The sequence below is a fragment of the Mastigoproctus giganteus genome, chromosome 10 (genome assembly GCF_048544385.1).
Source record: "Mastigoproctus giganteus isolate SK-2022 chromosome 10, ASM4854438v1, whole genome shotgun sequence".
Taxonomy (NCBI): Eukaryota; Metazoa; Arthropoda; class Arachnida; order Uropygi; family Thelyphonidae; genus Mastigoproctus; species Mastigoproctus giganteus.
The window spans coordinates 42,166,475-42,191,637 of NC_143584.1; the positions used below are offsets into that span (position 1 = coordinate 42,166,475).

At 38.7% G+C, this 25,163-nt stretch overlaps 1 protein-coding gene across 1 annotated transcript in view; it reads left to right on the forward strand.

Moving 5' to 3' along the window:
- Zir (dedicator of cytokinesis) overlaps nucleotides 1-25,163 on the forward strand; it is an 869,757-nt gene that overhangs the window by 180,651 nt on the left and 663,943 nt on the right. Inside the window, 1 exon segment of the mRNA XM_090382918.1 lies at nucleotides 11,340-11,533. Within this exon segment, the coding sequence (XP_090239044.1) occupies nucleotides 11,340-11,533 (194 nt within the window).

Consider the following 25,163-nt stretch of genomic DNA (forward strand, 5'->3'; position numbering starts at 1 on the left):
TGATCACACACTCCAGTTTGAACAGTGGACCAAAATTACAACTATTTCTGACACAGTTCAAGAAGCAAGCTATGACATTGCCGAAATTGTGGCGAAAAACTTGATATAACATACAATTGCTGAGTCAGTAATTTTACCAGCATGCTTCATACTGTCATTAATTTTACCAGCATGCTTCATACTGAGTCAGTAATTTTACCAGCATTAGGATTTCTCATAATCTGCCTTTGCCTGCTCAATCTCCTTTGTGACTTGGTTACAGATGTATCCCATGCATTTTTCTTCTCTGCCACGTCTCATTAGTTCATCTGACATCCATTTAGGACTAAACCTTGAACAATATTTCTTAGTTGGTATGTAAAGCCTTGTGACTTCCAAGATAAGTGGACTAATTGTGGACTAATGTTATTAGTGGAGTCCCTCAGGGTTCAGTGTTGGGTCCATTGTTGTTTTCTGTATTTATAAATGATATTGGTGATGGTATATCAAGCTTAATGTCCATGTTTTCAGACGATACGAAGGATGGCAGGGTTGTTAAGGACACTAATGAGAGTACGCTGCTGCAACAGAATCTAGAAAAGTTGAGCAGATAAGTACTACATATGGCAAATGAAGTTTAACATTGACAAATGTAAAGTACTACATATGGGAAGCAGTAACCCCAGAGTGACATATCAACTCTGTGGTACTATACTGACAGTGGTAGAGAACGAAAAGGACCTGTGGGGTAATTGTGCAGGCAGATGCGAAGTTTTCTGAACGGTGCAGTCAGTCTGCAAGAGTATCTCATAGTGTCTTGTCAATGATATATAGGAATTTTTCTAGCAGGAATAAGGAGGTGATTATTCCCTTGTATAAGGCAATGTCAGGCACCACCTTGAGTACTGTATACAGGTCTGGAGGCCTCATTTTAAGAAGGATGTAGAACTGTTGGAATGAGTACAGCGAAGGGCAACAAGATTAGTGAATGGAACAAAGGGTTGCTCTTACGAAGAAAGGCTTAAATGTTGCAAATTACAGTGTCTGGAGACTAGGCACCTGCGAATTGATCTTATTGAAGTGTATAAAACCTTGAATGGTTTGAGCATGCTCAATGCTGATGGGATTCTTCCTCTTGCTCAGAATAATCACCTGACAGGGCATAAATTCAAATTGAGGAAAGACAGATGTAGGATAGATATGCGGAAGTTTGCCTTTAGCCAGTGGGTAGTTAGTTGGTGGAACAGACTTCCATCCTTTCCTTTGTTGTAAGAGTTGATAGCCTAAATAAATATGCCTCTACTAATGCTAATGCTAATATTTCTTAGTGGTATGTAAAGCCTAGTAGCTTCCAAGGTTAATTCTTTGAATGCCTCCCATTTTTAATTTGCTGTTGGTAACATCATCAGTTGGTCCCGCTGTATAGAATATAAATACTGCCTCAGACCTCTGTAGTTGTCTTTGCAAAAGCAAAAACCCTTCCCTTTACCCCTGATGGTATTACCTCTTTGAGTAAATCCTACTTCACCATACTGTGGTCACTGCCACCTAGTGGTTTCTTTGGCCGACCGGGCTAGCCAGGTGGGTAAAGTGCCTGCCTAGCAACCCAAAGGTCGCGGGTTCGATTCCCGCCTCGGGCTTGGATCAAAGTACTGCAAAAACTTTGGGAGGTGCATTATGGCCACAGAAGCCTATGCGCCAACAACTACCAAAAAAAAAAACAAAAAAAAAAAAAAAAAGTGGTTTCTTTATCTGCAGATTCTTAAGGCATGAACAATCACTATTGATAATCAGATCAAGATTATTACTCCCTCTAGTTGCCTCCTGAACATGCTGTTGTAGACAACAATCATCCAATAAATCCACAAAAGCCTTGCTAGTGTGTGTGAATGACTAACCCGCAAATTCCAGTCAATATCTGAAAAATTAAAATCCCCCATTATAAGACATTCTGATTTACTGGCCCACTCTCTTTCCCTATACAGTTTTTTTATTGTACTCATCAGGGTCATTAGGCTTATAACACACTCCTACTCTCAGTTTTGTTGTCCCAGTTCCTATGTCCCACCAAACCAACATGACACTGCACTGTCCAGCGATTTCAACTGGCTGCACTTCCTTGGATTTTGTGTTTCTTATCTTATAGCATAACCCCTCCTCCCCTCCTATTCTGTCTATACTTCCTGTACATATTGTAATCCCCCAAATTCCAGTTTTGCATTCCTTTTATCTTTGTAAGACCACTTCTCTGATATCCCAACAATATCTGCTTTTGATGTTTTGACCAACAACTCAAATTCATCAAATTTATTTACCAAACTCCTAGCATTGGTGTATACGCAAGTATACATGCACCTATTCCTATTCTTAGCTACCTTAACACAACCCATGTGATTGCTTGTACTGCAATGACTCCCAGCAGTCTCTGAAATCCCTTGCATCTTGTTTTCCAGGCTGCTGCTCATTCCAATAGAAGCAGTGCAAGAATCAATTTCACCTCTGCCAGTGGCTACTATTAATCTATTAGTCCGTGTATCCTCCCCCCCAAGCTAGCAGTTTTCCGTCCCACCTAACACTGTCTCGATAGCATCAGCAAATATTCTTGCACCATTTCTATTTAAGTGTATCCGATCCCTGTAGAAGTCTCTACTGTTAACAAGCACAGACCAGGCAGAGAAAAATTCTAGCCCTTGAGCCTTGCACAATCTCTCCAGGGCCGAATTAATCGACAATGCTCTCATCATATACTCCCTCCTATCGTGTCTGGCAGAATTGCAGACACTTTCAAATTCAACCCTAATTCACGGCTTTTTTTCAACAGTGACCTGTACTTGTTAAGTAATTCCGCCGGTCTCCTACTCTTAATATCATTAGTGCCAATGTGTAGAACAATATCACGTTTTGTGCCCTTTAAAGATGATATCTGCTGTACGTCATCAACCTTTGCCCCTGGCAGACATACCGTGGTCCTGTTCCACCTATCCTTTTTACACAACATGTTCCCCGTTTCCCTGACAATAGTCACCAATAATTACTAGTTTCTTTGGGACCAGCACAATTTGCCTTGGTGGTTGCTGCTGTGTTGCATGATGATCAAGTGCAAGCTCTGGCATTTATGGGGGCAGCTCAGAGCTTGATTGGCCCCTCAATTTTGATACTTCGCGGGTATCCACCCTGTTCTTCAAGCTCTCATATAGGCCCATAATAACGCTGAGTTGTTGCCTCAATTCCTGACACTTCTTACATCGTGCGCACACACAGAGACATTCCCCTTGGCAATATCATGTCCTGTTCCTGATTGCTCTACAAACATCAAACAAGCAGTGCATTTTAAAAGGCTATGATTCAGAGGGCAACTGCCCCCCCCCCCCTCAGTTCTCCCCTGAGCCATAGCATTCCCATTATCTTGAGCCTTTTGCTTTGCTGCTCTACTCTGAGTCATGATTTTGATTCAATTTCAATACAAAATTATAACCCTAAACTTATATCCCAATGCAGTTATAACGCTATGTTTTTTTTTTTCAGTATTGAGTATTATCTCCGAGTTTCGTTATATAACTTCCGTATCAAGTTATGTATTAATTAATAATGTTACCTTTGTAAAATCTAAGTTTTTATATGTATTTAGTTAAAAAAAGTACAATTTAATTGACAATGAAGTTTAACAAGATTAATAAATTTTACTGATTAATTGATAATATTATATACTATACTATACTAAGCTTACGCTAACTAACGCTATCTAACTCGCAACTTTTTTTCAACATTCACCTGTACTTGTTAAGTAATTCCACAGATCTCCTACTCTTAATGTCATTAGTGCCGATGTGTACAACAGTTGACTCTTTGTGCCCTTAAAAGATGATATCTGCTCTACAATATCATCAAATTTTGTCCCTGCCAGACATACTCTGGTCCTATTCCACCTCTCCTTTTTGCACAATATATTTCCCATCTCCCTGACAATAGAGTCACCAACAATAACAAGTTCTTGTGGGACCAGCTCATTCTGCCCTTAATGTTGCCGCTGTGTGCGTGATGATCAAGTGCAAGCTCTGGCATTGATGTGGGCAACTTAGAGCTTGACTGGACCCCCAATGTAAGTCCTTGAAGGGCATCTATCATGTCAGCCGACCGGGTTAGCTGAGTGGGTAAAGTACCTGCCCGGCAACCGAAAGGTCGTGGGTTCGATTCTCACCTCGGGCTTGGATCAAAGTACTGCAAAAACCTTGGGAGGTGCAATATGGCCACAGAAGCCGATGCGCCAACAACTAACAAATCAAAAAAAAAAAAAAAAAATCTATCGTGTCCTTCGTGCCCATCCCAGAAAGTCTGTAAACATTTCACAAGTTGCACATTTCTTTAGACTGTGATGCGTTAGAAAATCAACCCCTTCGGTTATCCCACTAGGCACAGCACCCTACTTTGTGCACGTTGCTTTGCTGCTCTAGCCTGGGGCATGATTTCTTTAAATACGATTTAATTGATTAACGAAAATTAATAAGGTTAATAAATTTATTTTATTAATTTATTATACTATACTTGCTATACAATACTTGCTATACAATACTATACTAAGCTAATGCAAGGCTAAACGGATGGGTGAAATGGGATGGTTTTTTTTTTTTTTTTTTGGCTGATGCTCTATAATCTTGCTTTCTTGCATTGTGTGTCTCAAGTAATGGTAATGCCAGATAACCTACCAAGTATTTGGTACCACACTCAAGGTAGTGAAGAACAGTTAAGTACCGGGGATAATTTTGCGTTCAGTTCAGACAGGCTGCTAGGATAACTCATGGGGTTCTGTCAATGACACTGGAATTTTTCTAGCAGGGACAAGGAAGTGATTATCCCATGGTACAGGGCCCTGGTTAGGCTCATCTTGAGTACTGCATAGTCTGGAAGCTTTATTTTTGGAAAGATGTGCATTAGCTGGAATGGATGAAGGAAAGAGCAGCAAGTTTAATCAAGGATATAGGAGGGTACTCTTACCATGAAAGATGTCATTGCTGCAAATTGAAACACTTGGGAACTAATCCACTTGTGTTGAAACCTGATTGAAGTGTTTAATGTATAAAATGGATTGGATAAACTGAATGCTGATGGCATCCTTACTGTTTCTCAGTCAGCACACATTAGAGGACATAAATTTAAATTAAAAAATGATGTTGTGCAGAAATTTTCTTTCAGCCAGAGGGTAGTTGATTGTTGGAACTTACTTCCATCTGATTTTTTGGAAGTAGGTAGTTGGGATAAGTTGAAGAAAGGATTAGACAGATTGCTATTAGGAATATCCAGAAGAGGATTTTGCCACATTTTTTCAGCTGATGCTGTATAAGCTTGCATTAGCAAAGCACATGATGCAAGAAAGCAAGCTTATATAGCATCAGCCAAAAAAAAAAAAAAAAAAAGAAAAAGAAAACCCCTTATTTCACCCATCCACTCACTCCAAATGTTTGTCAACTTCTGCCTTGAATCTATTTAAGCTATCAACTTCTACAACAACAACAGATGTAAGTTTGTTCCAGCAATTCACCACCTGCTGGCTAAAGACAAACGTCCGCACATCTATACAACCGTCTTTCCTCAAGTTGAATTTATGCCCTTTCAGGCAATTATTCTGATCAAGAGGAAGAATCCCATCCACATTGAGCATGCTCAAATGATTCAAGGCTTTATACAACTCAATCAGATCACCTCGCAGGTGCCTAGTCTCCAGACACTGTAATTTGCAAAACTTAAGCCTTTCTTCATAAGAGCAACCCATTGTTCCATTCACTAATCTTGTTGCCCTTCTCTGTACTCGTTCAAACAGCTCTACATCCTTCTTAAAACGAGGCCTTCAGACTTGAATACAGTACTCAAGATGTGGTCTGACCATTGCCTTATACAAGGGGATAATCACCTCCTTATCCCTGCTAGAAAAATTCCTGTATATCGTTGAAAAGACACCGTGAGCTGCTCTTGCAGACCATCTGCACTACTCAGAGAACTTCATATCTGCCTGCACAATTACCCCCAGGTCCTTTTCATTCTCTACGACTGTCAGTGTCGTACCACAGAGTTGATATGTCACTATGGGTTACTGCTTCCCATATGTAGTACTTTACATTTGTCAATGTAAAACTTCATTTACCATATGTAGTTGTTGTTATTTGTTGTTATTTGGTTTTTAGGAGCATTAGCAACTAAGGCCATATTGCTCCGGGATATGCGGTGGTCATTTCCTGACCTTTCCGCATCCTCCGTATTTGGTGGTGACGGGCTCGAACCCCGGTCTAATCAAGAAACATGTGCTACGCACTGCTGCTCCTTCCCACCTGGCTACGGAGGCGCCCCATATGTAGTACTTATCTGCTCAACTTTTCTAGATCCTGTTGATGACGTTGTAGGGCAGATATCATCCTTTAAGGGCACAAACAATGTGTTGTACACATTGGCACTAATGATATTAAGAGTAGGAGACTGGCAGAATTACTTAACAAGTGCAAGACAATGCTGAAAAAAAGCCATGAGTTAGGGTTGAATTTGAAAGTGTCTGCAATTCTGCTCAGACATTATTGTCTGGGCAGAATTCTCTGTTCAGGGCAGAAATAATCTGGAATTTTGCCCAAACACAATTTTTCTCAGCCTGGTTTGTGCTTGTTAACAGGAGAGACTTCTTCTATAGGGATTGGATACACTTAAATAGAAAGGGTGCAAGAATATTTGCTGATGCTATTGAGGCAGAGTTAGGTGGGTCGGAAAACTGCTAGCTTGGGGGGGGGGTACATGGACTAATAGATTAACAGTAGCCGCTGGCAGAGGTAAAAGTGATTCTTGCACTACTTCTATTGAAATGCAATTGTGCAGCAGCCTGGAAAGCAAGGCAGTGGGAATTTCGAGGACTACTGGAAGTCATAGTGGAAAAGTAAATACATGGGCTCTGTTAGGGTAACTAAGAGTAGAAACAGGTGCATGTATACTTGCATGTACACGAAGGCTAAGAGTATAGTTAATAAATTCGATGAGCTTGAAGTACTAGTCAAGACATCAAAGACAGATATTGTTGGGATATCAGAGACATGGTGTTACACAGACATAAGCAGTGCAGAAAGGGAATTTGGGTAGTACAATGTGTACAGAAAAGATAGACAGGACAGCAAGGGAGGAGGGGTTATGCTGTTAGTTAAGAAACACATAAAATCTAAGGAAGTGCATCCAATTGATGTAGGTGGACAAAGCAATGTTGAGTCTGTTTGGTGTGACATAAGCACTGGGAAAGGAAAAATGAGAGTGGGTGTGTGTTATAGGCCTAATGAATCTGATGAGTATAATGAGCAATTGTGCAGAGAAATAGAGTGAGCCAGTAAATTAGAGTGTCTTATAATGGGGGATTTTAATTTCCCGGATATTGACTGGAATTTGTCGGTTGGCCACTCACACACTAGCAAGGCTTTTCTGGATTTATTGGATGATTGTTTTCTACAGCAGCATGTATGGGAGGCATCTAGAGGGAGTAATATTCTTGATCTGATTATCAGTAGTGATTCTTCGTGCATCAAGAATCTACAGATAAAGGAACCACTAGGTGGCAGTGATAACAGTGTGCTGAAGTGGGATTTACTCAAAGAGGTAACTACCATCACGGGTAAAGGGAATGGTTTTTGCTTTCATAAAGGTGACTACTGTGGTCTGAGACAGTATTTAAATTCTGTACAGTGGAACCAACTGATGATGTTACCAACAGAAATCCAAAATGGGAAGCATTCAAAGAATTAATCTTGGAAACTACTAGGCTTTTCATACCAACGAAGAAATATTGTTCAAGATTTAGGCCTAAATGGATGTCAGATGAAATAATTAGACATGTGACAGAGAAGAAAAATGCATGGGATAGATATAAATTAACATGTGACACAGAAGCCTATGATAGATATAAGCTGGTCTGTAACCAAGTTACAAAGGGGGCTAGGCAGGCGAAGGCAGATTATGAAAAATCTTTGGCAAAGGATGTAAAGAAAAACAGCAAAGAGTTCTTTACTTATGTAAACTCTAGAAGGAAGAGGATGAATCAGATAGGTCCACTTGATATCGATTGTTTAACTGTTGATGAACCTGCTCAGGTAGCTAACAAACTAAATGAATATTTTACATCGACATTCACAGATGAGGAGTTATTCAGGGAGGTGAATGCCAAAGGTGTATTCAACTCTGGCAGTAAGATAGATGATCTTGTATTGTCTATCTTACTGACAAGATTACAGTAGAGGAGAAATTGTTGTAGATAAACACAAGAAAGTCATCTTGGGGTGGATGGAATCCATCCAGTTATATTAAAGTAGGCTGCAGAGGAAGTCAGCAAACCCTTTGCCATAATTATGAGAGCTTCCTTGAACTCAGGGGAGATACCCATGGACTGGAGATGTGCAAATGTGATTCCAATTCACAATTGACAAAGGGAGACACAACTAATTACAGACCTGTTAGTTTAACTTCTGTTCCAGGGAAATTAATGGAGGCACTGGATAAAGAAGCATTGCAGGCTCATCTAGACAAGACTTCTGTTATAACTCGGACACAGTATGGGTTTGTTAAGGGGAAGTCTTGTCTGACAAATTAGATTGGATACTATGGTGTAGTCACAAAGGAACTGGATGCAAAGAATAACTTTGATATCATATATTTGGATCTTAGAAAAGCCTTTGATACTGTTGGACATGGAAAACTGCCTGCACAAATTGGAGCAGTGTGGCATTGGAGGCATATTGCTGCTATGGATAAAGGGATGGTTGAGTGGGAGAAGACAGAGTTGTAATCAGTGGAAACTGCTTTTCGTGGACTAATGTTATTAGTGGAGTCCCTCAGGATTCAGTGTTTGGTCCATTGTTGTTTTCTGTATTTATAAATGATACTGATGATGGTATATCAGGCTTATAATGTTCAAGTTTCCAGACGATACGAAAGGTGGCAGGGTTGTTAATGACCAGGGTATGTTTGCCCCTGGCAGACATATCCTGGTCCTATTCCACCTATCTTTTTTGCACAAAATATTCCCCTTTCCCTGACAATAGAGTCACCTACAACAAGTTCCTTTGGGACTAGCGCGTTCTGCCTTGGTGTTTGCTGCTGTGTTGTGTGATGTTCAAGTGCAAGCTCTGGCATTGATGTGGGCAGCTGAGAGCTTGATGGGCCCCTCAATTTAAATCCTTCGATGGCATTCACCCTGTCCTTCAAGCTCTCATATAAGCCCATAACAATGTTGAGTTGGCGCCTGATTTCCTCGCACTTCTTACGTTGCGCACATACACACACACACACAAAGACATTCCCCTTGGCAATATCATGTACCATTCCTGATTGCTCCACAAACATCAAACATGCAGTGAATTTCAATAGACTGTGTTTTAGAACCTCAAGGGAGAACCTCAGTTCTTCCCTGAGCCACAGCACTTCCACTAGTTTGAGCCTTTTGCTTTGCTTCTCTGGTCTGAGTCATGATTTCTATTCAGCACTTCCACTAGTTTGAGCCTTTTGCTTTGCTTCTCTGGTCTGAGTCATGATTTCTATTCAAGTTCAAGTTTAATAAAATGCCAATACAAAATATAACCCTAAACCTATATCGCAATGCAGTTATAACACTATATATATGTATTTCGGTATCAAATATTATCTCTGAGTTACGTTATGTGACTTTCTTATCCCCTGTTAACTTATATGTATTAATTTGTGATGTTACATTTGTAAAAACTAGGTCACTATATTTATTTACTTAAAAAAGTACAATTCAATTGACAATGAAATTTAATAAGATTAATAAATTTTACAGATTAATTGATACTACTATACTCGCTATCTAGTTTTCCATTAAACTTTACGCTATCTAGTTTTCCATTAAACTTTACGCTATCTAGTTTTCCATTAAACCCTACGCTATCTAGTTTTCCATTAAACCTTACGCTAGCACATGTTGTATCGTATAACAATGGCAGTAAGTTACGACTGGTTAATCTACGGACACAAGGTATTATTTACTTTCCAAATCGCACCATCTAAATTCAAAATAAACCACTTAGCTTGACTAGGTCTATAAGCTACTTATAGAAAATAATTTAATCTAACAATTAAGTCAATAAGCGGCTAAGTATAATTAAAAAACTTGGCGTTCGTGGGAGCTGCAAAACCTGTCCACACGTGGATTTGATACACTTACCAGTACTAAGTAATAACCTACAAAATCTCTATCTAAATTCAGTTTAAACTAAAGTATTGTTACTAGGAATATAAAGGAACTCTAAAAATAAATTAATATGCCAATTTAACTCAATAAAAAAGCAAAAACTTCTCTATTTACTGGAGCCGTGAAAACTTTGCCTGTTCACATGTATTCTCGCACCCCAAAAAAAAAAAAAAAAACACGTTAACTAATCAAAGCATACAACAGATATATGCCCAAGAGGTGATTAAACCCTTCAAAATAATTTATTATTACAATTAAAACCTTACTATTCTTCTGAACTACTGGTTACGCTATAATATTCCCGCCAGAAACACCTGTACGATAAGTTTGAGTAGCGAGTTGTAACTTACAAAATCACTATGATGAGAGGTAAGAGTGAAATTTGGGAAGGCTTGGCACATCATTCTAAAAGAGACAGATATAAAATTTTTTGAAATCACTGGTGATTAGTGCTGTCCACTTATGCTGTTGCAGCAAGTCTTCTAAGTTTTCTTAGCATATTTGCATATTGGATGAATTTTCATGAAATTTTACATTTGGCTCTTTTAGAATGATCTCCACTTTGGGTGTGGTAAACTATCCAAGTGCTATTTAGCTCTTGCTCATTCAAAAGTCAATTCTATTAGAAGTATATTACTGTCACCTAACTGTTTTTCGTAGTACCATCGAAGGATATGAAAAAGTCAACACTTCACTAAGTATTGCAGTTTTTAATGGGATAATTTTAAAAAAAAGTTAACAACAAATAGTTAGGATCTCAGAAATGGAATGACACCTTGTGGTAGCTATTATGTGAGAATAAGGAGGGGGTACAGTGCTAAGGGAAAGACAGGTCAGAGTAGGAAGTAATACTTCTCAAAAAAAATTAGAGATGGTTGACAGAGAATAATCACACTTTTTTATTGTCTGTCTTTTTGCTGTTGTATGAATAAAATGTACTACACGTCATCACTGCAAAGAAAAGCTTTGTCAGTATAGTTAACTGCATAAATGTGGTGGAGCCAGGTTTACAAGAATATAAAATAACACAGTAAGATAGTGATAAATAGGAAAAATAGCTCTGTACAATAAAATAAAAAAAAATAATAATAATAAATAAAATCTAAACTCTGTCACTAATGCTATATTAACACAATTTCAGATCGCAAAGCATCAAATGCCAGTATAGATAGTTTCCGTAAGAAAACAACTGATTACAATTCTCTGGGTCGCAGAGGATCTCTAGAAAGAAGAAGTGGAACAGAAAAGAGGCTTAGCTGGTCTCATGATGATTCTGGTGCAAGTTTGGACAATTTTAGACCTGTAACATTAACTGTGAATAGTTTTTTTAAACAGGTAGGATATTTTTTAATTATCGTTTATTTATATACACAATGTTCAGTCAAAATGTTATCGTTAATAGTCATTTGACAACTCATGACTGGAAAAAGGTTGCTTTTTTGATGAATCATGTTTCCTGCTATGCTGTGTGGTGTTGTGATAGTATATATGGAAGATACAACAATAAACTGCAGAGAGGAATCACTCTGATGTCCTGGTCCAAAAGAAAAGCAGCTGGTGGCAGTGATTTTGTATGGGAGATGTTTACCTGGGAATCTCTTGGAGCCATCATATCCCTAGACTGAAGTCTGAATGCTACAATATAATTATCCATTGTGGCTTTTCAGTTACACCCGTTCATGATGTGACTGTCTTCCCGGATGATACTGTTGTGTTCCAGCAGGATAATGCTCCCTGCCACATTGCCAGTATTGTTCAAGGGGTTGTTTGCAAACGTAAAAGTCACTTCCAGGTGCTACTTTGGCTGTCGAATTTACCAGATACGAATCCTATAGGACATCTCTGGGATTACATAGATCAACATATATGGTGTTTGGATTTGCCACCATGGACTATTGCAGGTCTAGGATACAATCCTGGCATGTTCAGCGGCATTACATAGCCCAAACCTCACTGTATAGTGGTAGTACTTGTGGCAAAAGAGAGCATACCTACTATTAGGTAGATGGTCATAATGGTTTGACTGGACAGCATATGTGTGTGGATGTTTGTATATATATTTGAAGGAAACATATATGTTTCCTTCAGATATATAAAAAATAATTAAAAAAATTGAAGCAAACATGTTTTCTTCAAATGTTTTAATTATTTTTTATTTTAATTCTTCAACACAGTATATACTCAGTTGGTTTTATTAACAGCACCAACCTAATTCTTTGTGTGGCCAACTTTTGCCCATAATAGAGCCCATACGTGCGTACATAATGTGCAAGCATTATTGTTGGCACAGTAATGCTTGCACATTGTCAGGTGGATGGTCATAGCATCAAATGTCCCTTTATGGTAGGTTCTAAACATGCTCAGCTGGGTTGAGATCAGTTGAGTTGGTACCTACTGAGCCTTGTGACATTGCTCATTTTCTGATTGATAGATGCTAGAGTGGCCTGGTATGCTATTGTCATGTAGGTTCTTGGTCAGTGATGATAGAAAGGTAGGCTTTGTGTTTCTAGCTATTGATTAACAGTGGTCAGAGGACTCAGCACATGCCATGAAAACAATCCCAAACCATGACACTACTCAATGCAACCTACCAAAGACCAGCATCGCATCTAGGTGTCATGGTTTCATGTTGCTTTCTCCAAATGTAGGTGTGCTCATCAGCATGATAGAGATGGAAATGGAATTCATCAGAATTCCATTTCCATCTCTATCATGAAAACTAGGCAACAGTTTTCTATATGTTTATGTTCTAGTGTTGGTGCTGCTGTGCCAATGAATGGTGCAGTTTCTTGTGTCTCACATATGTGCTGCATTATGGCCATAGCCTATATGAGCTAATGTCTAGTGCATAGTCCATATGGATATTGGTTTTGCTATTCCTACTTTGGCGCTTTTGGCTGGTAATTTGGAAATAGCCAAACGAGGCTTATATTATAGACTCAGGAAGGGCATACCCACAGAATTTCTGGGGATAGCCCTTGATTCAGCCAATAACATCAAGGCTGAGAGAAAGAAAATAGCCACAAAACTCCATGAGCAATGGCAGTCGAATTGGGAGCAGGAAACCAGAGGTGCTGTTACTAAAAGGTTTCTGCCACAGATGGCAATGGTTAGTCCAAAGCCACCAAAGTGGTACATCCCTGGACTTTTTACAACCTTCATATTGACAGATCATGGTTCCCTAAAAGCAAAACTAACTTCCTTAAGATTGAATGATGACCCGAATTGTGCCTGTGTCAAGACCACAGTTAATTGCTGAAATTCACCCCCTTCCAATGGGACAGGAACATTAATTAATTATAGATGAAAATATATATAAGGCATTCACAAACTTTGCTCAACAAAGCACACAAAATCAAAATCAGATGAAACATGCAAAGACAAGCTCTACAGCCTCCCCACAGCCAAGCAATAATCCATAGCCAAAGTGCTTGTTTCCCACCATGTCCAGATAATGACATTTTAATCTGAGAGGGTAGCTGTAACTAGCACCCTGAAAGATACCTAGATTGGACATGAACGAATTGATGACTGGGCCAACCACCAGGGTTACCCTGCCATGAGTAGAGGAATCCCCAGCCACACACTCACTCACTAAGTAAATACGCTTGAACTTGGTTATAATGAGCAAATAACGAGATCACGGCTGTAACGAGCAAAAGCCGTAATGATTTTAACTTACACGTATTCCCATACAATTGCTCACTGTTATAACAAACGTAATACACAGATATACCAAACAAATTTTGGTAACTATGCAAACATTCTTAATTGCTCGGGTAGTCGAAGAAACAGAATTCTTGGAATAGATGAAAATGAAAAGGGCAACTTAGCTTTATGACCACCTGCATCAGATTAGCGGCAACTTTATAACATTGTCCTTCTGGGGATGGGGACTATAAAATAGTGTATTGGCATTCCACTTGTTGCATTACCCTATTTACAGATTGTCTTGTATTCACTGAACCATAAATTTATTTTGGGACTTCTAAGAATTTTGGAAACGGGACTTGTAAGAATGTTGTATGCAGATCACTTTATCATTTTAATCAGTTAGAAACGACCCTTTCTTCAGAAACATGTGTACTAACAAAAGAAATTGTCTCTGGCTTCGCTCAAAATTATTCATGTGTTAGAACGTGGTGCAAAAAATTGTTGAAGTGTGTAAAAAGTTTTCTTTGTCCTCTTCAAGTGTATTGACATTGTGGAAAAATAAACACATTTGCATATCTGCACTGGAAAAGAACATAACCGAAAAAAAATTTAGAAAGTGTGAGTTTACAAATGTTGAGGAAGCATTGCTTCAATGGTTCACCACACAAAGAAGTGCTAGATTTTCAGTAGACGGGCCGATCTTGAAGGCTCAAGTGGAAAAATTTGCTAAACAATTTGGACAAGACGATCTCGTGTGTAACAATGGTCGGCTGGATCGATTTAAAAACCAACATAGCATCATTCATGCAAAAATTAATGGAGAATCTCGATCTGCAGATCCAATAATGGCAGATGAATGAATTGACCATGTTTTGGCAGAAATCAGGAAAGATTTCAATGACGAAGACATCTACAGCAGTTGTGCTACTGCAACAGGATCTAGAAATTTGAGCAGATGGGCTGAGAACTGGCAACTAAAGTTTAACATTGACAACTGCAAAGTACTGCATATGGGTAGAAGTAACTCCAAACGTATCAACTGTGTGGTACTACACTTAGAGTGGCAGAAAATGACAAAGATCTGGGAGTAATTGTGCAGTCAGATATGAAGTTTTCTGAGCAATGCAGACAGGCTGCCAGAGCAGGTCATGGGGTATTGTCAATGATATATAGGAATTTTGCTAATGGGGGGAAAAGGAGGTGATTATCCTTTTGTATAAGTTAATGGTCAGGCCATGCCTTGAGTACTGTGTAGAGGTCTGGAGGCCTCATTTTAGGAAGGATGTACAATTGCTTGAGCATGTACAGAAGGGCAACAAGATTGGTGAGGGGAATGAAGGGGGTCCTCTTACCAAGAAAGGCTTAAGTCTGCAAATTGCAGCTTCTGGAGACTAGGCACCTGCGAGGCGATCTGATTGAGGTGTATAAGGCCTTGAATGGGTTGAGCACACTGAAATCTGATGGGATTCTTCTGCTTGCTCAGATTATGAACCTGAGGAGGCATAAATTCAAATTGAGAAAAGACAGTTGTAGAATAGATGCACAGAAATTGGCCTTTAACCAGCGGGTGGTTTATTGCTGGATCAAACTTCCATCTGTTGTGGAAGTTGATAGCTTAAGTAAATTCAAGGTGGAACTGGACAAACCTTTAGAGGGAATGGTTGTGTGAAATTGTGTTTTTTTTTGGCTGATGTTACATAAGCTCATATGCTTGCTTTCTTGAAACATGCCTCTATTAGTACTACTACTACGAAACAGGACTTTTTTATAATTTGACACCTGGCAATACATTTAAATTCAAAATGGAAAAATGCGTTGGTGGAAAAAAATCAAAGGCTTGCTTGGTGGTGCTCATATGCACAAATATTGACTGGAACTGATAAAAAACTGTTTGTTATCGGAAAATTGTTAAAACCTTGGTGTCTAAAAAACATAAGGAAACTTCCTGTGGATTACATTGTGAACAAGAAAGCTTGGATCACTTTGGATATTTTTCAGCAATATGTAAATGATTGGAATAAGGAGTTATTCAAAAAGAAGAAAACTGTTTTATTGTTAGTTGATAACTGTCCTGCACATTCCCAGATTCAAACTTTGTCCAACCTTAAGCTAGTTTTTCTGCCTCCAAATGAGACATCAATCTTACAGCCAATGAACATAGGTGTAATCAGGAATTTGAAAGGATTTTATAAAAGATTTCTAGTTTTACATCTGATGAGTCAAAGAGACCAGAAACTTATTGAGTCTATATCGATATTGGATGCTATATATTTATTGAATGATGCGTGGAACAACGTTACTTTGACAAACATATTGAATTGCTTCAAGAAATTGAAATTAAATTCAAATGAAATTTCAGTTGTAGATGAAGAAGGTGGATACGAAGAAAACAACTTACCATTATCTGAATAGTTGCTACGTAACAACATTGTAGGTTTTAATACAGATAACATCGATGAGTTTGTATGAGTCTATGACAACTTATTAACTAGTGAATGACCTATTAACTTATTATCTACAATGTCACTCCTACAGAGAGTGACATTGTAGATGCTGTGCTCAACAAAGACGATAATGACGATGGTAAAGATGATGATTGTGATGATGATATGATGACAGTTGAAAGTGAATCAAAATCACTACCAACAATCTCACAAGCTCAAGGTGCAATGGACACATTAGTAAATTTTTTTGAAAGAACTGAGGCAAGTAATGAGACTTTTAACATGTTGAGTGTTTCAAGAGGAAACTTAAGAAATATCAAAGTGAAATCTTTTAAAACAAACATCAATTTTATGATTCATAAATAAAGACTAATTGAAATTGTGTTTATTATTAAATAGTATTGTTTTTGGTGCCTCCGTAGCAAGGTAGGCAGGAGCAGTAGTGCATAGCACACGCTTCTTGATTAGACCAGGGTTCGAGCCTGTGACCACCAAATACAGAGGATGCAGAAAGTCAGGGAATGACCACTGCATATCCCCAGTCCGAATAAAGGGTGAGGGTTGTTGTCAGGAAGGGCATCCAGCCGTAAAAATTGCATGCCAAAACAATAAAAACGCTGACCCCCATATAATAATGGGAAAAGGCGAGGACAAAAAAAAAAATTAAATAGTATTGTTTTTAATCAGAGAAATAAATTGTGTTTAGTATTAAGTGTTTTAGTATTAAGTTTTAAAATTACAGAAAAATAAATTGTGTTTAATTTTAAGTGTATTGTAGTTTGTACAAGCATATTAATACAAATAATACATAGGTATATACTTATATTATTTTTTTTTCTCTCTTATATTTCTTTTGTTATTTTGAGTCTGTCTTTTTATCAAGTAATTGAGAATTAAAAAAAAAAAAATGAGGTAGGTTTAACTCATCGCTGATATAAAGTGTTCATTGTTTACTGGTCCCAGGGGTTTCCCCATCTCCGCTATCACTGGTATAGCAAGTAACGGTTATAACGAGGAAATTTTGTCAGTCCCTTGATGCTCGTTATAACCAAGTTTGATTGTATAAAGGGGAGGGAGAGGCAGGCCAGGGAAGTATCTCAGCTGAATAATATTAGTAAGCGTATTACAAGGGGATGCAAAGTAGAATGAAAGAAGGATGAATGAATGAGCGTGAAAGAATTGAGTGAATGTGCTGGGCACTGAATGAATGTGATAGAGTGAATTAGAAATTGTGGTAAAAGGTAAACAACGTGAAGTTATTGTGAAAGAAATTAACCCAGCATGGAAGGAAAAGAGATTGAATGAGAGTTTTGGGAAATGGGAGTGAATAAATTTATGAAGAGTGAATGGAGTTATGAATGTTACTGAGACACACTTGTTAAATATATAGTTTTAGAGTATACACACTAACACAAATGAACTTAGTTACTAACAACACTTACTCCATTACTAACTCCACTTGCTCAGATTAAGAATCTGAGGGGGCACAGATTCAAATTGAGGAAAGACAGTTATAAAATAGATGTGCGTAAGTTTGCCTTTAGCCAGTGGGTAGTTGATTGCCGGAACAGACTTCCATCTGTTGTTGTGGAAGTTGGCAGGTTAAATAAATTTAAGGCAGAATTAGACAAACATTTGCAGTGACTGGATGGGTGAAATGGGAAGGGTTTTTTTTTTTTTTTGTGGCTGATGCTGTGTAAACTTGCTTTCTTACAGCATATGCTTCAACTAATGCTAATGCTAACACTAGTACACCCACTACATTCCTCCCTGCCTGGCATGTAAGACATGCAGTCGGGATATACTAGTAAATTGAGGGGCCTAGGGATGAATAGTAATATTAAATTGAGGGCCTAGGGATGAATAGTAATAGTAAATTGAGGGGCCTAGGATGCAGTGCAGAGAGAATGGAATTGAATAACTGAAACAAATGCTTGAAAGAATGAATGGATCCATGTGTGTGAGTGAGAACACAAATTTTAATTCTTGGTAAGTTCTATTAGTACTAGCCCTTATTTTAGCTGTTCTAAGGCGCATTTAGGGCTAGAGCCTCAAGCTGCGAACAAATTTAGACTATGTATATAAAGTGCTTAGCATCATAATACACAGCCATTTCTGAATAAACAGAAAATTTTTAAGGTGGCATCGTTTTAGGTTATATCTCATATTGTGAATACCTTCACAACGAGTTGCCATGATATTGCACTACTTCGAATAAGTAACGCTTCACCTAAGGAGAAGACTAGTGTTACTTATTCTCAGATAGGTACCACCACCCAGACAGCACTGTTTCAGGGCTATTTGTGAATTTAATGTGAAAAAAACCCATTGGACCAAATCTATTAGACCAAACAAATGAATTATAAAATTCAAATCTGAATCATAAAAAATCAAAATTTAGACAGTCATTTCACAGCTATTATGAATTAAATGTGAAAAAAAATCCATTGGACCAGATCTATTTAACCAAACAAATTTTGAGTTATAAAATTGAAACCTATATCATGGAACTGGTTTTAATGAGAACCTAAGACATCTAGTTTTTTTTTTTTTTTTTTTTTTTCAAGAAAACTGAATTTTGTAATAGACGAAAAAAACCCTGCTTTTTTTTTTTTCTTCTCTAAAATAACTAAAACCAGTACTTTAGATGAGCCTCATCTCCAACCAAACTGCACAGAAGAGGTGGCTCTCCCCACCTTTTCAGAAACTTATCAGACCCTAAACGCCATTTTTCCAACTGTAAAAACCTTTGCATGGAAGCAGACATTGTTTCAAGTCCCAAAGAGATCCCCTGAAGGTCCCAAACCTTTTCCGTTTTCGGAACTTCCACACATGATATTTTGCCTCTGTAATTAAAAATATGGTGAACATTTTTTTCTTGCCCAAGGGATGATCGAATTGCAAGTAAATTACCTCCTCCAACGTGAACTGTCGTATCCTTAAAAATCGACAAATTCTCTTCCAAACTTCCTGCGCGAATCGACAGTAATAAAATAAATGGTACACTGTTTCATTTTCGGTACAAAATTCGCATAATCTGTTGCCTGTCTGACTAAAGCTATACGTGATATCGTTCACCGGTATATTTCCATAACCAACCCTCCACGAAAAGTCAATACGTGATGGGTAATTTCCGCCAATTTTTAGATTTGTAAAGAACAACTGTGCATTAAGGTTTCCTAAATTTGGTTTTTCTGGATTTTCCGAGTTAAACAGGGCCCAGTAGAGATGTTTTAAACCACCCTTAAAAGGATCTATATCTTTCTCTCTGAACTGTGTGCACATATCCCGAATTTTTTTGTAATATTTAGGAATTGTCTCTGCTTTAGGCCCTAGATAAGTGCCTCCTTTGATTAAGGCTGTATTGAATCCCATAAAATATTTTATCAGTACCGCTACTAAATGGTTCGATTGCACCATGTTAGCCACATCCAGCAGTCTCTTACAGCTACACCTCAAATTAATTTTCGGAATACTTATTCCCCCCTCTTCCCACGGTAAAAATAAAAATTTCTGCGCTATCTCTTGCCGTTTTCCTCCCCATAGAAACTGAAATGTCGGAACGTAAAAACGTCCCATTGTCCTAGCTGTGATTCCTGTTATAAACACCGTGTATAAGATTATAGGAAGAATTATGGTCTTAACGATAATGGATTTGTTCTCAAAGGAAAATTGTCCCACTTCCCACTCTTTTAAACTTTCCCGTATTTTTGTGGTGAGTCTGCCTACAGGTAGCATGGGACTCTCTCTAAATGGAACTCCCAATATTTGGATCGATTTATCTGACTCCACTTCTCGTTGTGGTAAAGGGCGATGTACCCATTCCCCTAACAATTTGATCCTAGTTTTGTCTTCGTTTATTTTTAACCCCGACTTCTTACCAAAAGAAGTAACGAGTGACATAAATTGTTCCACCGCATAACTCGTAGTGAGGGTGGCGGTAACATCATCCGCATATGCTATACATTTACACTGTTCTGCCGGCTGTGGCAACGGTATCCCCTGAATGGCCTCAGTTCTGTCTATTCTTCCCAGTAGTGGTTCTAGAGCTAACGTAAATAATAAAGGACTAAGCGGACATCCTTGTTTAACTCCCCTTTCAATTTTAATGTTTTTCGAGATTTCTCCGTTTATCAAAAGTTGTGTGTTACTACGTGTATATAAATTTCTGAGAACTGTAAACAACTGAGATCCTATGTTCGTATCTTTAATTATAGAGAAAAGGTAGGCGTGGTCGATTCTATCGAAAGCCTTTTCTAGGTCGATTGCCACTAACGCTAACTTGTAACTTTTCCGTTTCCGATATTCTAATATATCTTTCAATAGCCAAAGGTTATATTCTATCCGCCTCCCCGGTATACCGTAGCACTGTGTGCTTCTAACTACCTGGGTTACGTCGCGTTTTAATTTAGTTGTCAAAATCTTTGCAAATATTTTATAGTCACAATTAGCCAACGTTATAGGTCGCCAGTTAGCAATTTTCGTTAAATCCCGTCCATGCTTCGGAATGAAAGTAGTATAGGCACTTAAAAAGCCTTCGGGTACAACCCCTTCCTGAAAAAAATTGTTAAAGACGGCCAAAAGAATAGGTGCTAACAAGTTCCAAAATTTCTTATAAAATTCTACCCCCAAACCATCCGGTCCCGGCGCGCGTCGTAATTTACATGATTTTAGAGCCACAGTTAGATCCCCCATAATTATTTCCCTGTCCTGTAATGCTTTTTGCTCGGGAGTGAATTGTCCAATCGCCCAAATGGAGTTGTCTCTCTCTTTTTTCTGCAAAGCAAACTCTTTTTCATAATAATTTACAAAATAGTTGACGTTGTTGAATGTGTGTTGTCCTCGTCTTTAATTTCCTGAACCGTTTTGGCTAAATTATTTAGCCTTAGTCTTCTTTGGTAAAACGCAGCTGAAGGAGTATCAGCTTCCCTAAATTTCAGCTGTATTTTCCGCGCTTTTTCTTTCTCTGCTGCCAATATTATACCGTCAATAATCGCTTGTACTTCCGCCGTTGCCCTTTCTTCCCCGCACCGTTGGTAAATTCTTTTTTCTTGGAAGAGATCTTTCAGTCTATGTCTGCGTCGTTCGTTTCTTTCCTTAATTTTGGAATAATAAAATGATTTAGCACTTTCTTTTATTTTTGCCCACATTTCCCATTCATTACCACCTTGCTCTATTATCTGTTTAACAACTGTTGTAAAGTCCCAGTCCTCTCTCTCCAGAACTGCTGGGTTGAGCTTCCAATAGCCTTTTCCCAGACTAACGTTCGTAAATAAATCTCCCGTCCACATTACTGCCAAGTGATCTGAAACTTGTCGCCCTCCCGCAAAATTTACATGCCGTATCATTGTTATTTTATCCTTCAACTGACTTGTTGCATACATGCGATCTATCCTAGTTCCTATATTATTGGCTATTCTCGTGGCCGCTTGTTTCCCCGGATTTTTTTCCCTCCAAACGTCTACCAAGTCTAATTTAGTACAAACCTCGATTAATTCACGAACTCCCCCCCGTACCATAATGCGGGTTACCCGCCAGAATTTTGTCCATAATGGGGTCAGGAACGCAGTTCCAGTCCCCTGCCATTATAATCCACTGCACCCCCCTCATATAGTTGCCCAGCCCCTGGAACAGAGTTTTCCTTTCTAAAGTGGAATTTGGACTATAGACACAGATTAGTCTAATTGTACGCCCCCCATAACTCCAATCCACTGCCACAACCCGACCTTCTGTATCCCTACCTGCCAGTCGTACAGTCCCTAAAATTGGAGGAACCACTACTATTCCCACCCCTGTGGATCGATTTGTCCCAAAACTCCAAAATCCTAACAACCGGTATCTGTTTTGAAACTGCTGGATGTCCGCTAAGCTGGCGAAGTGGGTTTCTTGTAGAAACCAAATCTTTACCCCCATGTTCATCATAATTTGCCATATCATCCTTTGTTTGTTAACCGCTCTCAGACCCTGTACGTTTAACGACATAAATGTTATTCCCGACATTATGAGCAGAACTTGACTAAAACTTCTGCTAAAATATTCCTATGTTCGGCATTTAACTTTAATTTGTTACTGGTAAGTAACACAGTGAGATCTCCAACATTTTTGTTTTTAATATTAGAAATAACGAAATCACCCCAGGTGAACTGAATATTAACTACCTGACCCTCCTCGTTTTCATTCCAAAGAAAATTCGGTTCTCCTCGAGTTTTAACAATTTCCGCCAAGCTTCGCCTATATTCCCTGTACTCTTTTGTGTTTCCTACTACATTTAACCATTCTATCCCTTCGTATTCCCTCGTTTGTATGCCATCTGAATCCGAATCAGACCCCGAAAGTGTTTTGCAATCTTTCTTACCGCCTGACAAAATTGATAACTCTTCCCCCTCTATTTGTTTTATTTCGGTCTCGTCTTGAATTTCCTCTGTTCCCCCTTTTGCTCTTTTAGTTTTACCGCTTATTTCTTCCTTCTCCCCCCGTTTATGTACATTTCGTACTGTATTTTCCGCTTCCATATCCTCTGTTGGTTCTACGTGTTCCAATTGTGTTGGCGGCATATCGTACGCTATTGTAAACGTTGGTGTGATTTCTTTAATCTGCGTCTCACCCCTCTGCGAAACTATAGTTTCCGCGCTCTCAGCGTTAGGCATATCTTTTGGTGGCTCGCTCGCTTTCTGCTGTCCTCCCCCACCAGCAACTCTTTCGGCAAATGTGCGTTCTGGGCATTGAATAAATTTATGCGTGGAAGCTCCGCATTTTTTACAATTATTAAGGCAGTTGGCCGTAATATGACCGGTGCCATTACAATTAAAACAACGTGATTTTTGGCATTCTGCTCCCAAATGGTCTTTACCTCCACACCTCAAACAAACTTTTTGAACTCCTGGGTAATTTATTAATAACCTATGACCCATCAAATCGATGATGTTTGGCACGGGCGTTTTCATGTCCATATGTATTTGCACCGTACCTGTTTCCACGCCTGGCCATTCCTCATATTCTTTTCTATGAATCTTAACCACCTTACCAAACTTGTTAAAAAAACTCTCGACAGGACCATTAGACATTTCTACCGGAAATCTGTCAATAGTAACCACTTTGCGTATGTTACCAATTTGCACAGGTTTGATCATTACGTTTCTAACAGAAAACCCTTTCAAGACCTTTTCTCGTGCCTCTATTGTTTTCAAGACCAACTGATATTTCTGCCTCGGTAAAGGAGTTAAACCTTTTATCTCGTGAACCGAAACAACCTGAGTCACTCCTTGCATTACCTCTCTAATTGGACAAACCTCTGTAGTCTGAAACTCGACTGTTCTTTCTCTAAAGAAGAACTGTGCCATAATTAATCTCGGTTCCTTAAGGAAAAATGAAAAAATCCCGTGTCCTGCCTGACACCAGCAAAACGAAAAAAGAAAATATCTAACTTGGCAGAAATAAATTTCAAAGAAACGTAAAACAAAAGAAAATCAATCACTTACTACCCTCCTAAAGGAGGTTCCCCACAACGGGGAAACCTCAGCTGAAACGACCGCCGCTAACCTCTCGATGCGATCGAACACTCTCTTCAACCTTCAGAACGAGAAGAACACTGGTGAACGAAATAATTCACAAAACAGCCGGCACTAGACGGCACTGTTTCAGGGCTATTTGGCCCTTCTTCAGTGAGTGGGTAGGTACCCAAGTGATGCAATGATGGCAAAAACAGTTATGAAGTATAACTCCACAATATGAGAGATGCCTGATGGTGTATGATGTATTTAGACTAAGGCGCATTTAGGGCTAGAGCCTCAAGCTGCGAACAAATTTAGACTATGTATATAAAGTGCTTAGCATCATAATACACAGCCATTTCTGAATAAACAGAAAATTTTTAAGGTGGCATCGTTTTAGGTTATATCTCATATTGTGAATACCTTCACAACGAGTTGCCATGATATTGCACTACTTCGAATAAGTAACGCTTCACCTAAGGAGAAGACTAGTGTTACTTATTCTCAGATAGGTACCACCACCCAGACAGCACTGTTTCAGGGCTATTTGGCCCTTCGTCCTCATATTGTGGAGTTATACTTCATAACTGTTTTTGCCATCATTGCATCACTTGGGTACCTACCCACTCACTGACGAAGGGCCAAATAGCCCTGAAACAGTGCTGTCTGGGTGGTGGTACCTATCTGAGAATAAGTAACACTAGTCTTCTCCTTAGGTGAAGCGTTACTTATTCGAAGTAGTGCAATATCATGGCAACTCGTTGTGAAGGTATTCACAATATGAGATATAACCTAAAACGATGCCACCTTAAAAATTTTCTGTTTATTCAGAAATGGCTGTGTATTATGATGCTAAGCACTTTATATACATAGTTTAGCTGTTCTTTAAATTTGAACTATTTTATTTAAGTAAATTTTACTTAAAGTATTTTATATTAAATTTCTCTACACACCATTGCATTTCCCCCATGGTGTGAGAAAGAGAATGGATGTACGGGGAAAAAAAACAGGAAAAAAATTATATAATGTGTAAAATGCAAAAAAAAAGCATAAAAACAGAATAGAAGCAGATTGTGAATGAGGTTTATGTATTAAATTGTGTCTTTCCTATCCCCCCCCTTTCCGAATTGAGTAATAGGCAGGTGGCCATTTAAGGTCCCCTGCCCATCCAAGCAGACACCATGCTGTGGCTAATTAGCCGGCATGGTGTGGGACAGAGCACCAAACAGGCACTTCAACATATGGATATCTTTCCCTGTGAACTTTTATTCCTACCACTTGAGTTGGTTGTTCTCTCACACTCTCCCCATCCCCATCCTAGGTGGCACCCTCTCCCCTTTGCCTGGTGGGTTACCCCACTGTTAACTATCACCTCCA